Consider the following 16,309-nt stretch of genomic DNA (forward strand, 5'->3'; position numbering starts at 1 on the left):
AAATGAACAGTGTGGCAGCACAGCACACAGTATAAAAGGACATGGTCACAGCTGGGAGAAGGACAGAGAAGCCCGTCAGGTCTCAACAGGGAGAGGTCAAGAGAGACATTTTCAGCAGTTAAGACGAAACAAGAAAAAAGAACAGTGGGAAATACGTGCTCAACTGAAAGAAATCATGTTTTTATCATTAGATGGATCTAAAATAGAAGCTCCTCCCTTTTCTATCCCTCTCTCATTATCCCTTCTCTTCAATCACGTTTCTTTTTTTCTTGTTTTTTGGAGAAAGTTGGCCTGACCTTGGAGCGCTGCAGCCACAGCACCGGGATTAAAGGAAGTGGAACTACGCTGTCAAATTCCTCCAAAATTGATCAGGCCTTTTTTTGCCTCATGTGCTGACCAGTGTTTTTTATGGTGGCCACTACTGGACATCGAAAAAGCCTAGAATACCACCAACGACAATAAACACTCCTGCTATAGAGGGTTGACATAACACTTAGAAAATAAATCTGTTCTGTTCAGGACTAGCTAGAGAGTAGCAGTAAGACAAATGTGTAGTGGTGTGGAGCTGATAAAATTAAGTTTATTGATTATTCAGGAGAATGAGTCATCACAGCAGCAGTGTATTTCTGGTTTTAAGTAACATCTCAGTGTTGTTATACATCTCCTCTCTCACACTTCTCTCCAGAGTTCTGTCAGAGGAGATGCTTAGCCTTGCTCACACAGCGAGGCCAATCACAGGTAGACCACTGCCACAGCTGGCAAATCTCAGTGGTTAATACAGATGGTGATTGTCACTCGGCGCTGCTTTGAGCTGAACAAACAGTCAGATTTGGACTAAAGTCCTCCAGCTGGACTTGGTGTGGAGCTCTACACCAGAGCCCGAGGCCCGGTGCCAGTGCAAACCCCTGGATCATCTGGCAGCATCAGGGCAGCCATCCACAGTGGTTCAGTATCCAGGTCCAATGCAGAAGAGGTGGAGTGCACTGTCCTCTGTCTCCAGCTCACTCTCCTCAGCTGCTGGATCCTCTGGGCCATCAGGGAGACAGGTGATGGGGCAGCTGGTACAGCACCGTTGGAAGACTGCATATACCAATCATGCTTTACCTGGATCATAGACAAGTAGACAAAGCTGCTAAGTAGATGATCAATTTTTTTAAGCTCTCACTCCAGGCAGTGGATATCTGTGAGTAAGCAAGTTTGCAGTCCACACAGCCATAACAACAGCTGGTTTTCAGTCCAAGTGTAACTCATGGGAAACATATAACAGCAAAATAAATGTAATCCAATGATCTGTCAGAATACTCAGAATAATGGTAAATCATTTAAAGGCTGAAAAGATGGAATATAACTCTAATAAGAGTCCTTGAGTGGTCAAATAGAAAATATAACAAATTTAAGGGTAAATTCTGCAAAGTTTGACATCGGTCAGTTTTAGGGTTAGTTGTTACAAATCCTGAAGGCTCATTTACAGCACGGTGCATTTCTCTGTTTACTGAAAATAAGAAGGGATTCAACAATGAAGACAAACTCACCTGCAGGACCAGAGTCTGACGAGGTGAACTGAGCCAATCAACAGTTGCTGTGGCGACAGTCATCAAACAGACGTCTCCTCTGGCAACATGAAGCTACGTCCTCACACAGATACTGATGGATGGATGGATGGATGGATGGATGGATGGATGGATGGATGGATGGATGGATGGATGGATGGATGGATGGATGGATGGATGGATGGATGGATGGATGGATGGATGGATGGATGGATGGATGGATGGATGGATGGATGGATGGATGGATGGATGGATGGATGGGCATTCATGGAGAGTTGGAGAGAAGACAGCTGAGATGAGAATATGACAAACGTACATGGGGATGGTTTCAGCATCTACAGTGTTCACACTCATTAGCAGCTGATTGTGTGTTTGCAGCCAGGTTACCATGGGCTGCTGAGGCTGCTCCTGGTCATTCTCTAATGGTCTGGTGGATGGAGCTGAGGTGGATGACAAGAGACAACATTAAGTAAGTTAGAGTGTGTACGGTGTGTGTGCCTGGGTGTGGTTGCAGAGAAAGCACAGTTAATCGCTTATTTTGGCATTTTCTTAGTAACGGGCAGACAGTGAAAGGAAAGTGAAGGAAATGTCTTGCAGATACACACACAAATACACAGACACACACACGCACACACACAAACCTTGAGCATTTGTGCACTTGAAAAATCTGGCCTGCGTCTCTGGAGCAGAACATTGCCCAAATGTTCCCAAGCTGAGCTCCAGACTTCAGAGGAGGAGAATGTGAAGAATGCTCTGACTCTTCTCTTCATAATGTGGTGAAATTGGACATGATTGAATCCCAGTATCAGGTTTAATTAGCTTGGAAGACCATCCCGACCTGTACATTTAACCCATTTATATGGATATCTCAGCAGCAGCAGCAGCTACGCACACTCTAACGCATGTCAATGGATCCTCACAAAAGTGGTGATTACTGAAAGGGACATTGTCTGTATGGAAGCAAATGGGAGCAGGCCTGGGTCATGGAGAGGCTATCAGTGTGTGTTAGTAACTGTAACACCTGTTAGGTTACCTGCAGAACTGCATTCTTCCTGTGAAGTTTGACTCTCGGTGGGGCCAAGTGCCTGACCTTTGACCTTGTCGGGTCCAGCTCCGTCACTTTCGGTCCTCCCCCTCTCTTCTGTATCTTCCCTCAGGTTGTTCTGCGTCTCTCTGGGGGTCGTCACAGCCAAAAGATATCACTCTCTGCTGAAGGGAATCCACTTGTGCAAACACAAAGCTGTTTATTTAAGATAGAGCTTTCCCAGTTTGGCTCTTGTCAAGGTCCTGAAACCACACAGGACTCAGATCAGTGATCTCTGTTGGACGATGTTTTGTCACAGAGTCTGATTTCTGCGAGCGTGTTTGTTGCCAGATTTGATTCAAACCAGAACTGTAGCTACTCTCCATCTCTGTGGTGAAGTTGGCCGCCACTTGAGGACTCTACATGCTTCTTCTCTCGCTCTCTTTCTCCCTCTATCTGTGTGTGTGGACCTTAGGACTGCTTTATTAGGTAAATGAAAAGTGACAGTACAATTTTTTCTTCATGGATGTACATTTAATACAATTCCACAGAGGATTTCCACATTAAATAAACATCTCAATGGTTTTACAAGGTAAAATTTGGCTACAAAATGTTTAAGGACGATCATTCTCATGGTTTTGGTCCCACTATCAGTAGGTTTAACTCTGCTCAGATAATGGCTTTGATCTGAGAGTGTTTCTCTATAAACAGCTTGATGGGACATGAAACACAAGTTGTCAGATGATCACAGAAACATTAAGCGCTGTCAGCCAAACTTGCAAAAACTTAAGCAGACGTTTCGTTTACATCCTAATTTCCTGGTTCACCTGAGAATAATCAGGGTTGTGGTTTTCTCCAGCTGAACTGTCATAAACTCATGTTTACAACATCTGTGCAATCAAGTTTCCTGCCCTTGTTATTGTGGAGTTATTGTTGACCCTCTGCCAGACCTTAATATTACATCGGTATGTGCAAGCTGATACACAACATCTTGTGAAGATGCCTTGTGTAATTATACGCACATGGAATTCATTGACAAATAAAATAAATAGGAGAGAATCAAAAACATCTGGGAGTTTTATTTATTAAGAGATACAGTGGGAAAAACTCCCTATTTGATGCCAGTTTTAAATATTACTAAATCCTGATTGGTGCACTGAATAATGTGTCACCAGCCTCTTCTACCTGCAAACAGTGAGAGCTCCTTAAAAGAAAAACCTAGACTGACTGAGCAAAGCATTGAAAATAAAATAAAAATAATTATAATAATAATCACATGTGTCTTTTCTTATTTTTTGGAAACTAAAGAACAAAGGCAATGAAATGCTGTCAATCTCTCTGTGGGTGGTTGACCAATCAGAAGCCACAGAGACAGTGACAGACAGCTGGGAGGACAATGAGCAGAGCAAAGTTGATGCAAACAATAAAACTGACTTATAGACACTAACTCATTCGTTCTCTCTCTTTCCCTTTAACACACGCATACCCACTAAATCACCATGACCAGTCATTTAAACTTCAATACAATCATCCTTCATTTAGCGGCCAGAAGAAGGAGCTTTCAGCAGCAGGTCTTGACAAGAGTTAAAAGCATAACTTTAAATGATGTAATGATTCTGCTCCTCTGTGCGTTTCATATACCCAGCCTGCACTTTCTTGTCCTCTAAAATTAAATTACTTTGAACAGCTCTCCCCTTTATGGCCCATGTTACCTAACATGTAACAGAAATACAGTGGCGCACACTGCAAAGGCCCACGCTGAGCCAGAGTTTATGATCTTTAACCAAACTGAGGTTTCTATTAAAGACTGAAACGGCTGTGGAAACAACGAGGGAAGTTTCTTTTGGATGATGTGTTTCTCTACACAACATTCTCTATATTCGATTTGGCGCATATTTAAGTCTCACTGTGGTAAACAACAAACTTGTTTGGGCTTGTTCTCGTACCGACAGTCTTGATACGCCAGGTACAACCCACCAGGGTTGGCAGAGGTAAATGATCAAATACTAATGTTGAGTCTGGACTGTATGATCGAATGTACTTCACAGCAGCGTGTGTGCAGTCATATTTAGCATTTACTGCGTCCATGGTCAGGATGCTCCAACTACGGAGGAGTTAGCAAGCCACTCAACAACACAGGGTGGAACTGTTAACCCTCAGTGTACAGGGAGTTTATCATTTAAGAAAATAAGTGACATTTTTGTCCACTTTTATTTCTCTTTTTATGTGAATTTGTTCATGAATGAACTTGTGATGGCTACTCAAATTACGGCTGATTCCAAGCTCCCTCTGAATAGCTTTCATTCTTCCAGTGATTTGATATATACTCATAAACTCACCTCTGGTATGCAGCTGCATCGGTAATATTCCACATCACCTTCTGTCCAAAAGATCCCACGTGGTCTCCGTCCTTTGTCCACAGCCCAGCAGAACCGTCAGCTGAGGCTGTGAGGACGAAGAGTCCATCGGCCACCTCGAGGACTTCCACACTCACTAACCCTCTCTCATGTGCCCTCCAACACTGCAGCGGAGCGGGCCGTGCACAATCTGGCTGTGTAGAAAGAGAATACGTAAAGTACACGGGAGTATACATTACATTATGCATTCTTTTTCTCCTGGACACCAGCTCACCTTGTGTTGGACGTCCAGTGCATATTGAGACATGTCCCAGATCTGAAGCCAGCCTGTTGTGTCTCCAGACACCAGGATGGTGTTTTTAGACTGATCTGAGCTCAGGCTTAGCACACGCGCACCTGGCTGCTCTGGGGCATAAAAGTGACCTGGGATGAGGAGAAGAATCTGAATTGTGAGAGTGCACTTTCCAATAAGGAAGTCAAATAAAGTCTAAAACCAGCTTTGTTTTAGCAACAGGCTCCTGTAGGTTTATATAAGCAGGAGACGGTTCACAGAGTATAGTTGGTTCACTCGAGTTGCATGCGAGCAAAACTATTTATATTTAGATTTTGTGCCAATTTCAAGAATACCGTTTTTGATGTAAAATAACAAATGTGCTTCTGAGACAAATTGCTGCCTTTTAATGCTTTCTGTTATGACGCTCGCCTCCCTGTTATGTCACATTTCAAATTCCTCTCTGCTTGAAAAAATGCATAGACACATACACAGACCTATGCACACACACAAATGCACTCTGGATAACTCATACACACACACATACGCTTGTGCACACTCATACACATACACAGCGGTCACAGTGCATGAATCCTACACCACTAAACACAGATGGGATCTGGAAAGAGACATAGTTGTGGGCTGCCATTCCTGGCAACCCACAACTATGTCCAAGTCGACAGTTCAGTCTAACTGTCACTGCTCTGGCTGAGTGTAAATCCATCTTACCGGAGGATCATTAAAAGTGACGGCTGCTTGTCAACTGCTTGTACAGTTTAGTGCCTCCAGCTCCTCATACTGTCAGAGATCTATTTTGAATTTATGTAATTCTTGTCTTGCATCCAGTCCCCCTTGCAACTATACAGTCAGCGTCTTAATCACCGTAAGTGTACGTCGGTCCAGAGATGCTCCAGAAGGACAGACAGCCAGCCTGCGAGGACACCAGGACGCCTCTGTTCCTCAGCTTTCTGTTGCCAGCTCGATGCTGCAGGAACAAAAGGCTGTCCACGGGGAGCGCAGCTCTGGAGTCACACAAAACACATCAAAACAATGTATGTGAAGTTGGTTCCCACTAAAAATGCACTTCTCTTGACGAGAAGATGATGACAACCAGATTAAAGCTTGAGCTGCCAAGGTTCAATACCAAAATGGACACAGTTTCCTTAACTTAAGTGGTGCCAGGAATTGGAATGAGTTAACCTTTGCACATTGAAATAACAACCCAGTCATATATTTTTTAAATTATGGCTCATGAAAACAAAAGTGTCCATTACCATTCTAGTTTGGACAGATTTTATGATGATTATTCTTCAATATGTATTGTTTTCTTAGAACTTTTGGTCAATTTACATAATCAGTACCTTCATTGATTGCTTGATTGTTTAAATCAGTTTTTCTCAAGAAAGAATACAGAATATCTCCCTTGGCCGTCTTCTAAATTTATTTTTCTTTCATTCATGTAATGTTACTGTAAGTTGGAATATCTGTTTGTCATATAAAAAATCAAGAAATTTGATAACATGATCATGGGCTATAAGATAATGATGTGCATTTATCCTGTTTTCTGACATCTTATAGCTTTTATGATAATATAAGTAGAAATGTCTTCAATGCAGAACTAGAAATGAGTCTTCATTTGTTTATCTGTAGTTATCTGTACTTTTTGTAGTGTAATCAATGAAGCCTGCTGTGATTTACTAATGAGATGCCAAATCTCACTTGAGATATATGAGGATCATTAATGAAATATAAAAAATATACATAGAAATAGATAAAAATAAACCATGGAATGACAGTGACTCAGAAATGTCAGTTTGTATCATGTCAAGACCAGCGAGTGAGATGCAGAGAGTTTAGAGATACCAGCAAGACAACAAACACACACATGGCCTCACCCTGTCTGCCTCTCTCTCTGTAGGTGGAGCAGCGGCCCCTGTGTCTCCAGCCTCCAGACGATGACCTCTCCATCATGGCTCGCCGTGGCAACCACCCCCAGAGCAGAACACTGACACACACACAGGATGTCCGACTTATGGACACCACCCGACTTCCATGACATGTCTGCTCTCACATACAAGTCCTATAGGGAAACATTTACAGGCAGTGATGAGCTTTTATATCACCAGTTTTGTGCTTGTGACACAAGAAAGGTTTGGTTACTGGTTGTAATTGTCAAAATATTTGCACATCACTTCCCAGACTGTTGAAAGCAACATAGAACTGTTTGTGCTGTGTTGTGGAGAGCAGCTCAATTTCAGTCTGTGGTTTACTGATTGTGTTTACACCTCTGGGCTACAATGTTGTCACCAGCTCCTTAGAACTGCTGATCTAAAAGCATGCTAGACCTCATACAAACACTGGTGCAGATGTTCTGCACGGCACAGATGTCCATGTGTAAATGTATTCCCACTTTATGTCTTGTGCTGATATCAGGTCATTCCCTACCTGTTGTTTTGGGCTTACATCCAGTGTTTTCTGGTCTCTACTGACGCAGGGGCCTTTACAATGAGAAACATTGAGACTGGAGAAAAAAACAGCATCAAAAATGTGCTGTAGAAGCATAAAACACTGAACGTTACTATTGTCTTTAAGGGATGAATTTAACCGCAGAGCAGATGGAAGTTAAGAGTTGAGAGGTAAAATGTAACACAGGAATTTGAGGTGTGAAAATAAGCACGTCTGCACACCCAGACTTTTGTCTCACATTGCAGTTCACGCTGGTGTTTATACTGGCACCTTTACCGGGACTGGCAATACTTACATCTTTATTTCTCATGACCTGTGTATAAATGTCCTGGTGGATGTGGGTTTGTATCTGTGTCTGTATCTTTTTGTTAATGTAACCTCCAATACAAACACAAGAATTATGATTTAAAGATATGACAGCCCTAACCATGAATTTAATGGATTTAATTGGATAAGTTTTGCGCTACTATTGCAGGAAATATTTTCTGAAACTAATTTGGGGCAAAGTCTGTATCAGATTAGTCGCCATAGTGACAGCTGTTTGTGTGGGACTCATCATCCTGCATTCAACATCTGGGGAAGAAGTTGTGGCAAAGCAAATTGTCTGAAGGTTGGGACACTGGTTGGGCACGCTTTTTGTTGGGGTTGTTGTTGTATTCTTCTTTTTTTGTATATTTATATAGGTTTTTTTTTTGCCATCAGTGATTCTTCATGCTGCATTTCACCTGTCAATCAAAAGCTTCTATAATGCATTTACCACTGTGATTACGTGTCAGTGCTCACTGTAGTTACACTATTATTCATCTTTTTTTCCCCAAACAAATGACTAAAACTGACAGAAACATGACAAATGACTTCCTGTTCAGCCAAACAGTTTTCCCCTGAATTGATCCAACAGACATGGGTGTTTTGCACATAAAATGTAAGATTTCTGGCATTTTTAAAATTTTTATCTATTTCATTTTGTTGTCCAAATGACACTGAATTTGTGTGATATGTATGGTGGTAAGGGATGTTCATTCAGAACATTTACGATAGCCTATAGATATTCATGATGTGTTTTGGTGTAAAACACTGGCTAAAAACATATATTTTCCTTATTTGCAAAAGATTCTCATAGTTCCTTTGATGTTTTACTTAAGTTATTTGCCTGCCTATTGTCTGTCAATTACAAAGAATAAAAGATATAAGAATAAAATAATAAATAATTATAATATAACCCTCTCTGATAATCTTGTTTTACTCATCTCCGGTGGTTTAACCTCTCGCCTTTCTGCAATTATGCACAGGTATACGCCTGTGACATCATCAGTGGGTGTGGAAACCAGAAATTGCAGTGACATGCTGATTTTTAGTCTGGTGTTCAATTACTCATGGAGAAAATTACACCTTATGTGAAAGTATCAATTTAAAACAGCTTAATATTACCTTGGCTGCTGCGATGTCATACTGAATTATCCGCTGGCTCCATCCCACAGCCAGCAGCTTGTCATGGAGACAGGTCAAACTAGTGACCTCGGAGTTGGTGACAGGCTCCAGCTTGTGCAGGTTGAGGCCGTTTAGTAGATTCCACACCTGTTTGGAGTGGGACAAACATTTTTTGACCACCTCAAACCTCATACAGTACAGTATACGTGATGTGTAATATACATGCAGCTTCCTGCGTCGTGGATTTTTGGTACCAAGTGAAACCAAACCTTTATGGTGCCATTGCCGGCCCCTGTGATCAGTCTTCTGTGGGAGGAGTCTAGTGCCATGCAGAGGAGCTCTTCTTCTCCATGAGCGTTAAAGATCTGAAGCTGCCTCCTACCCGTCTCCACGTCCCACAGAGTCACCGATGAGTTAGCGTGTCCAGTCACCACCTGTCTCAGGGTGGGGTTGTACAGAGCGCAGGAGAGGGCCGGACCACTATGAAGGTTTGGACCAAACTCCCCTCTGTCACTTGTCAACCATCTGCCCCCTCCTCTCCTCCTTTCGGCCAGATTAAGCAGCGCCAGGTAATCTTTGCATCCCACCACTAAATGAGACTGCATGTCTTCAGGAAGAGGTGCGCTTAGCAACAGGAAAGGAAAGTTGCCATGTTCTGGGATTCGACCTGGCTCCAGACATGGGAACTGCAGGCGGACGGTTTTCAAACAGTGATGTGTGGAAATGTCCCAAACCCTCAGCTCCTGACAAAAGAAAACAAAAAACAACAACACTTCAGTCACTAGGGTTTGTTGCAGCACTTAATCATCTACACTCAGGACACTAGTTTAGTGTCTTCTAAGATTCATCTTTAAGACTCACAGCATCTCTGGAGTAGCTAAAGATCTGACCAACAGGTTGGTAGATTGCAACATCCAATATAGCAGCTTTGTGACCTGGCAGTGTAGCGACAGGACGCGTGGTTACGTATCGAGTCCACAGTCTGACTGCTCGGTCACAACCGCCTGTGACCAACAACTGCAGAGAGGCATCGTAGTCAAAACATTTGGCTCCCTGAAAGAGAAAAAAACGGGCAATGTTCAAAAAAGAAACAGAGATGCAAATCAACTGCGGTTTAATGCCCTTTGGAACATAAAACACAGATACTTCTCTTAACACAAATTAAGTTAGCTGGTCTCTTTGCTTTACAGCACTGTGGCTTTATTGTTAAAATGTCCAGACAGTTAATTGGAGTATAAAATGAAAACCATTGCACACAACAGGAAGTGAGCCACCCACTTAAATAATGTTATGACATTGTCTGCCACTCAGACTGGGTGTGGGCACACTTTATAAATGAGTAACTTCACTCAAATCTCATATTTGTTCTTCTAGATAAGACAGGTCATGGGTAATTTAATGAATTAGTTATGTAATATAGCATATGCAATTCTAGGACCTTAAATGCTTGACACCCACAGTTGGGTCAGTGTTACCCAGACCGGAGCACTGTGACCGACACATGTCTCTGCAACCTTTATAACTTTAAAATTAGTTAGACTTCTCTCATTCAATTTGTAAAATAAATTCTACAAAAATGCTGCAGATGCATAGAAACATAATCCTCCCACGTACCGCTTTACTACCCTAAGCTTTGATTCATAGGAAAAGTCACAAAAGAGAATCATAACACATAATGGGCTTTCATCCATAACCTGGTGAGGCTAATCATGTCAATACCTGATTGATTTTCCAGATGTGCGGCTCCCTCTTTAGTGATACGTTCAAACAGACCACAGAGGTGGTGTCACTCTCTGAGGATGTCATGATGACATTGGTGCTGGGCTCAAACGTCACTCTGTTGATTGGTTCCTGGTGGATGTTGGGGATGTGACGGTAGGAGACCATTTGTTTGTGTTCACCTAGGTCCTGTTGTCAAGATGGGTAAGAGAAAGAAGGAACGTGTTGGTTTTAAAATTGGCAAGTAATCGATTGCTGTCTCTCTACTTCCAGGGTTTCTGCTTGGTACCTGCAAGAAACATTTATCTGCAAAAAACAGATACTGGGTTCAGTAATTAAATAGAGATAAGAGAAATGAGATGGGTGAAGCTTACTGGGAAAAAGATCCTGTGTGGGACGTTTGGTTGCTTGGAGGGATTTTTAAAAAGACCTTTGGAGGGCTTCAAAAACCACATCAGGTGGACTCCTCCCTTTTCATCCCCCAGTACCAGCAGAGGGGGATTGTCTGGGCGCTTGGATGGGAAATCACAATTTAAGTGATAATTTATTTGCTTTCAAAGTGAATCCATTGAACTCAACATCTCAAAAGAAAAAGTGATTGTACCTGGATATCATGCCAGTAACAAAGAGCAGTGGGGATGCTACGAAACCCTTGGAGCGATAATGACACACAAGGATTAACACCAGTAATTCATGTTCATTAGTGAGCAACAAATACATCTTAGCAATCTAGTATACCAAAAAGGTGGACCTCTTCGAATACACCAGCCGTGGAGACATTGAGAAAGTGCAAGTCCCTGCAGTCGGTAGCTATGGCAACCTTGTGGACGTTGCCCATATACACCGCATCAGTGGTCCAGCCTCTGAACCTCCTCGTGTTGGCCACTTCCTCCATCGGGTCTCCAGAGAGCTGAGAAGTAAATGCAAAAAAGTTTGTGCTCGTTGAGTGCTGCTGACTTTCCATTGTGGATGTAAAAGTTACACCATGATGTCACTCACCCCGACAGTTTTGAGGATGTGTAGGCTGCTGTTCCAGACAGTGATCTGACCTCCCTTGCTGACACTTATGTAGCGCAGTGGAGGTGGATTGGAAACAGTCAGTAGGCGCACTGTAGGCTCCCGCTGCATATGAGTAAATATAATTAATAAAAAAAGGTCAATAAAGGAAATAAAGAAGTACTATAAGTAAACTGATACAGGAAACTTTTATAGTGTTTTGTAGTCTTCTGATCAAGATGCTTTGCACCTATTTTGGTATCACTTAGAACAGTCAGTTCCCAACCTTTTTTGGCTTGTGACCCCATTTTGACATCACAAATTTCTGGCGACCCCGCAATCACGTGCAGTCACATGATTATGGCCATCAATCAAGATGTGCAGGCTCAGATATTTTTATATGCTGCATTTTATTTGAACTCGATTTATATTCGAGAAAGTGAAAGTATAGAATACAGTTGTTTAAGATTGTGTGTGGTGTTTTTAATCATAATTTTAAAAAGAGTAATAATTAGTTTAAAAAAATGTTTTTATCAGTAATTTATTTTTTCAATTACTAGGCATTTCAGGCGACCCCATTTGAATTCCAGGCGACCCCACGTGGGGTCCCGACCCTAAGGTTGAAAAACACTGACTTAGAATAATAGCTGAATAATATTATCATCTTCATATTGCCCATATGCCCATATCATTCATTTGTTAAATATTGGAACAACCAGTTTCTCAATTTCCAGAGTTAGATTGTTAAATTCCTACCTTGTTGTGAGAGCAGTGTCTGATCTGAGGCTTGGTGTCCAGGAGAGCAGCTGTGGGGATGGAGGCTCGCTCTCTTTCAGTGTACTCCAGAAACAGGTATGAACACAACTGCTGCCACCTCACCTGTCCTGTACAAGTGATATCTACCTAGATGTAAAAAGGTTTAAGAAGTCAGTGCCTTCATGACCAAGCGGCCATTATGTATGCTGATGATATGCAATCATTTCTTTTAATCCTTTTGGTCACATTGTAGCTTTGAATTTCTATTTACCTCACTGAAAAATCTTTCAACCCACGTGTCCTCGATATCTGGACCAATCACCGACCTCAAAACCTCCCGGAACTCTTCCAACTTCATTCCACGCTCCCCATTTTCTCCTCTATTGTTTCTGCTCCTTCCACCAGGCCTCTGTTCATGTATCTGCACTCTGGTTTTTAGAGAGGTAAATGCATTTCTCAGGAGTTGCAGGTGCTCAGGGCTCAGCTTCTCGGCAGGACTGACTCCACAGGCTGGATCACTGAAGAAAGGATCAGATAAAGGATGATGTTGATTTGTGCTGAAATTGGACTAAAATATTTTTGCAAGGTGGATAACACTCCCGGAGGTCTAGAGAGTTTCTATTCAGTTTGGAGGCACATTTAGTTTTGCTTGTACTTAACAGTCACAAAGTCTGCTCCTCAGGTGGATTGAAACTGTGTTGACAGCTGAATCAAAACATGCAATATACTATATAAGCATTAAGGAGTAAGTAAGACGGTATATGTGTCTGCATGGAGGACAGATGTGATCTGAAGCCAAAGATCAGTCAAGGACAATTTGGCGTATTCGCACTTATTTTAGTCTTTGTGAGTTTCGGCTGTCTCAGTCTGTGATGAGAGGCTTGCTCTAGAAAGAAGGCAGCGCTCCCAAGTGGCAGAACTGGGACACACTACTGATCCATGCAAAAGTTTAACATCACCTTAGGAACTTTCCTTTAGTGAATATTTTTTTGAGAGACATGCAAAGTAGAAGGATTATTAGTAAATTCAAGGAGGGGTCTTAACTTGGTCTTGGTGAAGGCTGTGCAAGTGGGGAGGATGTGATGGGAGAATGCGTTTGGTTTGGGGGATGTGTTCAAAAGATCAAAGTGTTCCTCAGCGGCAGCAGCTCCTGTGTGGCCCTGTTGCTCTGGGAGACTACAGACTTAAACAATGAGTCACAATGTCTCAGCATTGTGAACCCCTGCACAGGTCCATCAGGACACGCATGAGTGGTCCTTAACATCATACGCATTTCTCACAATCAATCAATGGAACCATAAAATAATTAAGTAATAAAAATGTAGTTTGTCGCTGAAAAGGGGTTTTAAAAGGCTTAATTAGTTTGTGGGGAGGCTGTGAGGGGAGGATGGATGATGCAGTTTCCAGAGTGTTAGTGGAGAAAATATGTGAATAAAAAAGTCCAAGGTACAGACTGTAACGCTAATGTATAACTTCATCTATGGCCTTTTATTTACGACTTAATAAGTTGCTACAATTGAGTAGTTTGATTTAAGAATTGATAGATGGATTGAGCATGGAAGCAACACTTTTTTTTCTTTCTTTTTTCTTTTTTTACAAGGAATTTCTACTATTAAGGTGCATGCATTAAAAACAGGCTCTTGTATGCAGTAACATTGCATACGTTAGATTAAAATCCATCTATCATGATTACATATTTGATAATAAAGAATAGGAAACTCACCATAACCTGCTGTGTGGCACCTCTGTCTCATACAGCACCCATGGGTTTTTGTTGTTTCTTAAGGTATCCATATTGATAAAGTGAGCTTCACTGTGTGAGCGCCTCTTTAAAACTTCCAAACACCAAATACTGCTCCATATTTTTCTGTTGAATGTTCAGCCCACATTAAATCCACAGTCTGTTTTCCTTTCTTCAGCTCCACAGCCCACTGACGAGCGAAGATGCAGCAGCCGCAAGTTCCCCTTAACTGTGCAGGGGCCGGTCTGAGATCATCACTGTGCTCTGAGTCAAAACATGCAGAGTCTTTGTTTCCACCCCTTACTCACGTCTTTTCATGCAAAGCCAATTTATTCAAGCAAAACGTCCTGTGTCCAGACAGGAAAGGAATGTCCTCATCCATGGATCAATTAGCCATCTGTCACAACTGTTTGACCACACAGAAAAAAGAAAGTAAACACCTCACAGAGAAGACCATGAGATGGGAATTACCAGAATAACTCCAAGTCTGCTGAGGGTAACAGAGCAGCAAACCCAACAGACAAGCCTCCAGTGGGTTAATCATTTAAAGAGGCAAAGTTATCCAGGACCCAGGAGTGTTCAGATTGGTAACTTTTGCCCAAAGATAGGTCAGCTGCTGTGTCATGATGAAGACCACATTGAAATTAAATTATAAATCAGCCCACCCCCTGTGCAAATGTTCAACGTTTGAGGTCAAAAAGAAACAAATGATGATAATTTGGCATGTTCTTGTAGCCGTGCAGACATCTATAAATAATGCAGTTTAATTATTGCCAGGCAACCCACAGCAGGTTTTGCCTACCACTTCAGTGAGCCTGTCCAGAGTGGCCTCCTACTATGTTTAATGAGAGGATCTCAGTCCCAGTAGACACTGGTCTGCTGGGCAATTCCTCACACCTGCTCTAATATTAGACCCACAAACACCAATAACCTATTATACTGCAACCATCCCCCGTAACTACACTCATCACCTATAATATGATGCCGTCACCAGGTCATTAAGTGACATTTGTATAGGTGACTACATACATCTAATAGCTGCAAACAAAAATTTAAACAACACAACAAGTTGGAGGAAAGAAAAAAGGAAAAATGAAGAAGACATTTTTTTTTATTTTTGAACAATATTGATAATATGAATTACATGTTTTCAGCTGCTATTTGCAAGATGTTGAACATTATAAAACCCTATCACTTTCCATTTATAATAACACAGAGTTTTTTTTGACCTGGAAAGAACCAGCAACAATATCAAATCATATCATATTTTCAAGTTTCAAGAGCTTTATTGTCATTGTACAGTCACCTGGACAATTACATTTTAAGATCAACTGCTGTAAGGTGCACTCAAAGGGAATTACAGTAAATAGATTAAAAGAAAAACAGTAGAATATGAAATTCCTATATTTAAATATTTAGTGTAGGAATAGATAAATTAAATGAAAACATCAAAAACCACGATCAATTTGAAATTGCACATCATGAGGTAGAGATGTTGAGGATATTATTGTGCTAAGTTACTGTGTGTTTTTAGCGTCCTCCTAGGTGGCCAGGGGACAATTATTTCAGATGCGTTGTGTATTAATTTTGTTTGTGCATGCAAAAAAAAAAAAAAAAATAGAGTGGTATTATTGAGATGTCTGTAGCTCACCCTAGAGCCCAATGTGTGCAGTGTGCAATGTATGTTATTACCAGGTACAGCCACTAGATGGAGCCACTGCACTATACTAACAAAAATAAATAAAGTTTAGCCCGGGAAGTTGAAATTTGGATTTTTCTTTGGATATTTTGATGACAGAAACATTCAGATACTGATATGACCATTTCTATATAATGTTCTCAGTTGGTTTAGGCATTCCTCCAGGAAATAGACGGAGCCAGACGCAGTTTATGTGTAACTATCTGCACTGAGTTACTCACAGGATGGCAGCAGCAGCAGCAGCAGCAGCAGCACCAATAGTTGCCTCCTCTCATAATTACACACCCGTGATCCGCCTTCCG

The 16,309-nt window shown here is 41.7% G+C and overlaps 1 protein-coding gene across 1 annotated transcript; it reads right to left on the reverse strand.

Moving 5' to 3' along the window:
• Nucleotides 1-1,029: 1,029 nt before the first annotated feature.
• Nucleotides 1,030-14,361, reverse strand: LOC311003054 (cilia- and flagella-associated protein 337; the record flags this gene model as incomplete). Its single annotated transcript, XM_083994734.1, has 19 exons — nt 1,030-1,104; nt 1,533-1,644; nt 1,938-1,990; nt 2,584-2,723; nt 4,914-5,125; nt 5,206-5,354; nt 6,085-6,224; nt 7,098-7,282; nt 9,097-9,243; nt 9,366-9,839; nt 9,958-10,149; nt 10,816-11,004; nt 11,190-11,342; nt 11,420-11,466; nt 11,554-11,725; nt 11,815-11,937; nt 12,568-12,714; nt 12,839-13,085; nt 14,291-14,361. The coding sequence occupies 18 exons, from the start codon at nt 14,359-14,361 to the stop codon at nt 1,570-1,572; spliced, it is 2,916 nt and encodes a 971-aa protein (XP_083850860.1). The 3' UTR covers nt 1,030-1,104; nt 1,533-1,569.
• Between the last annotated feature and the right edge of the window lie 1,948 nt (nt 14,362-16,309).

Source organism: Trachurus trachurus, assembly GCF_905171665.1.
Source record: "Trachurus trachurus genome assembly, chromosome: 19".
Lineage (NCBI taxonomy): Eukaryota > Metazoa > Chordata > Actinopteri > Carangiformes > Carangidae > Trachurus > Trachurus trachurus.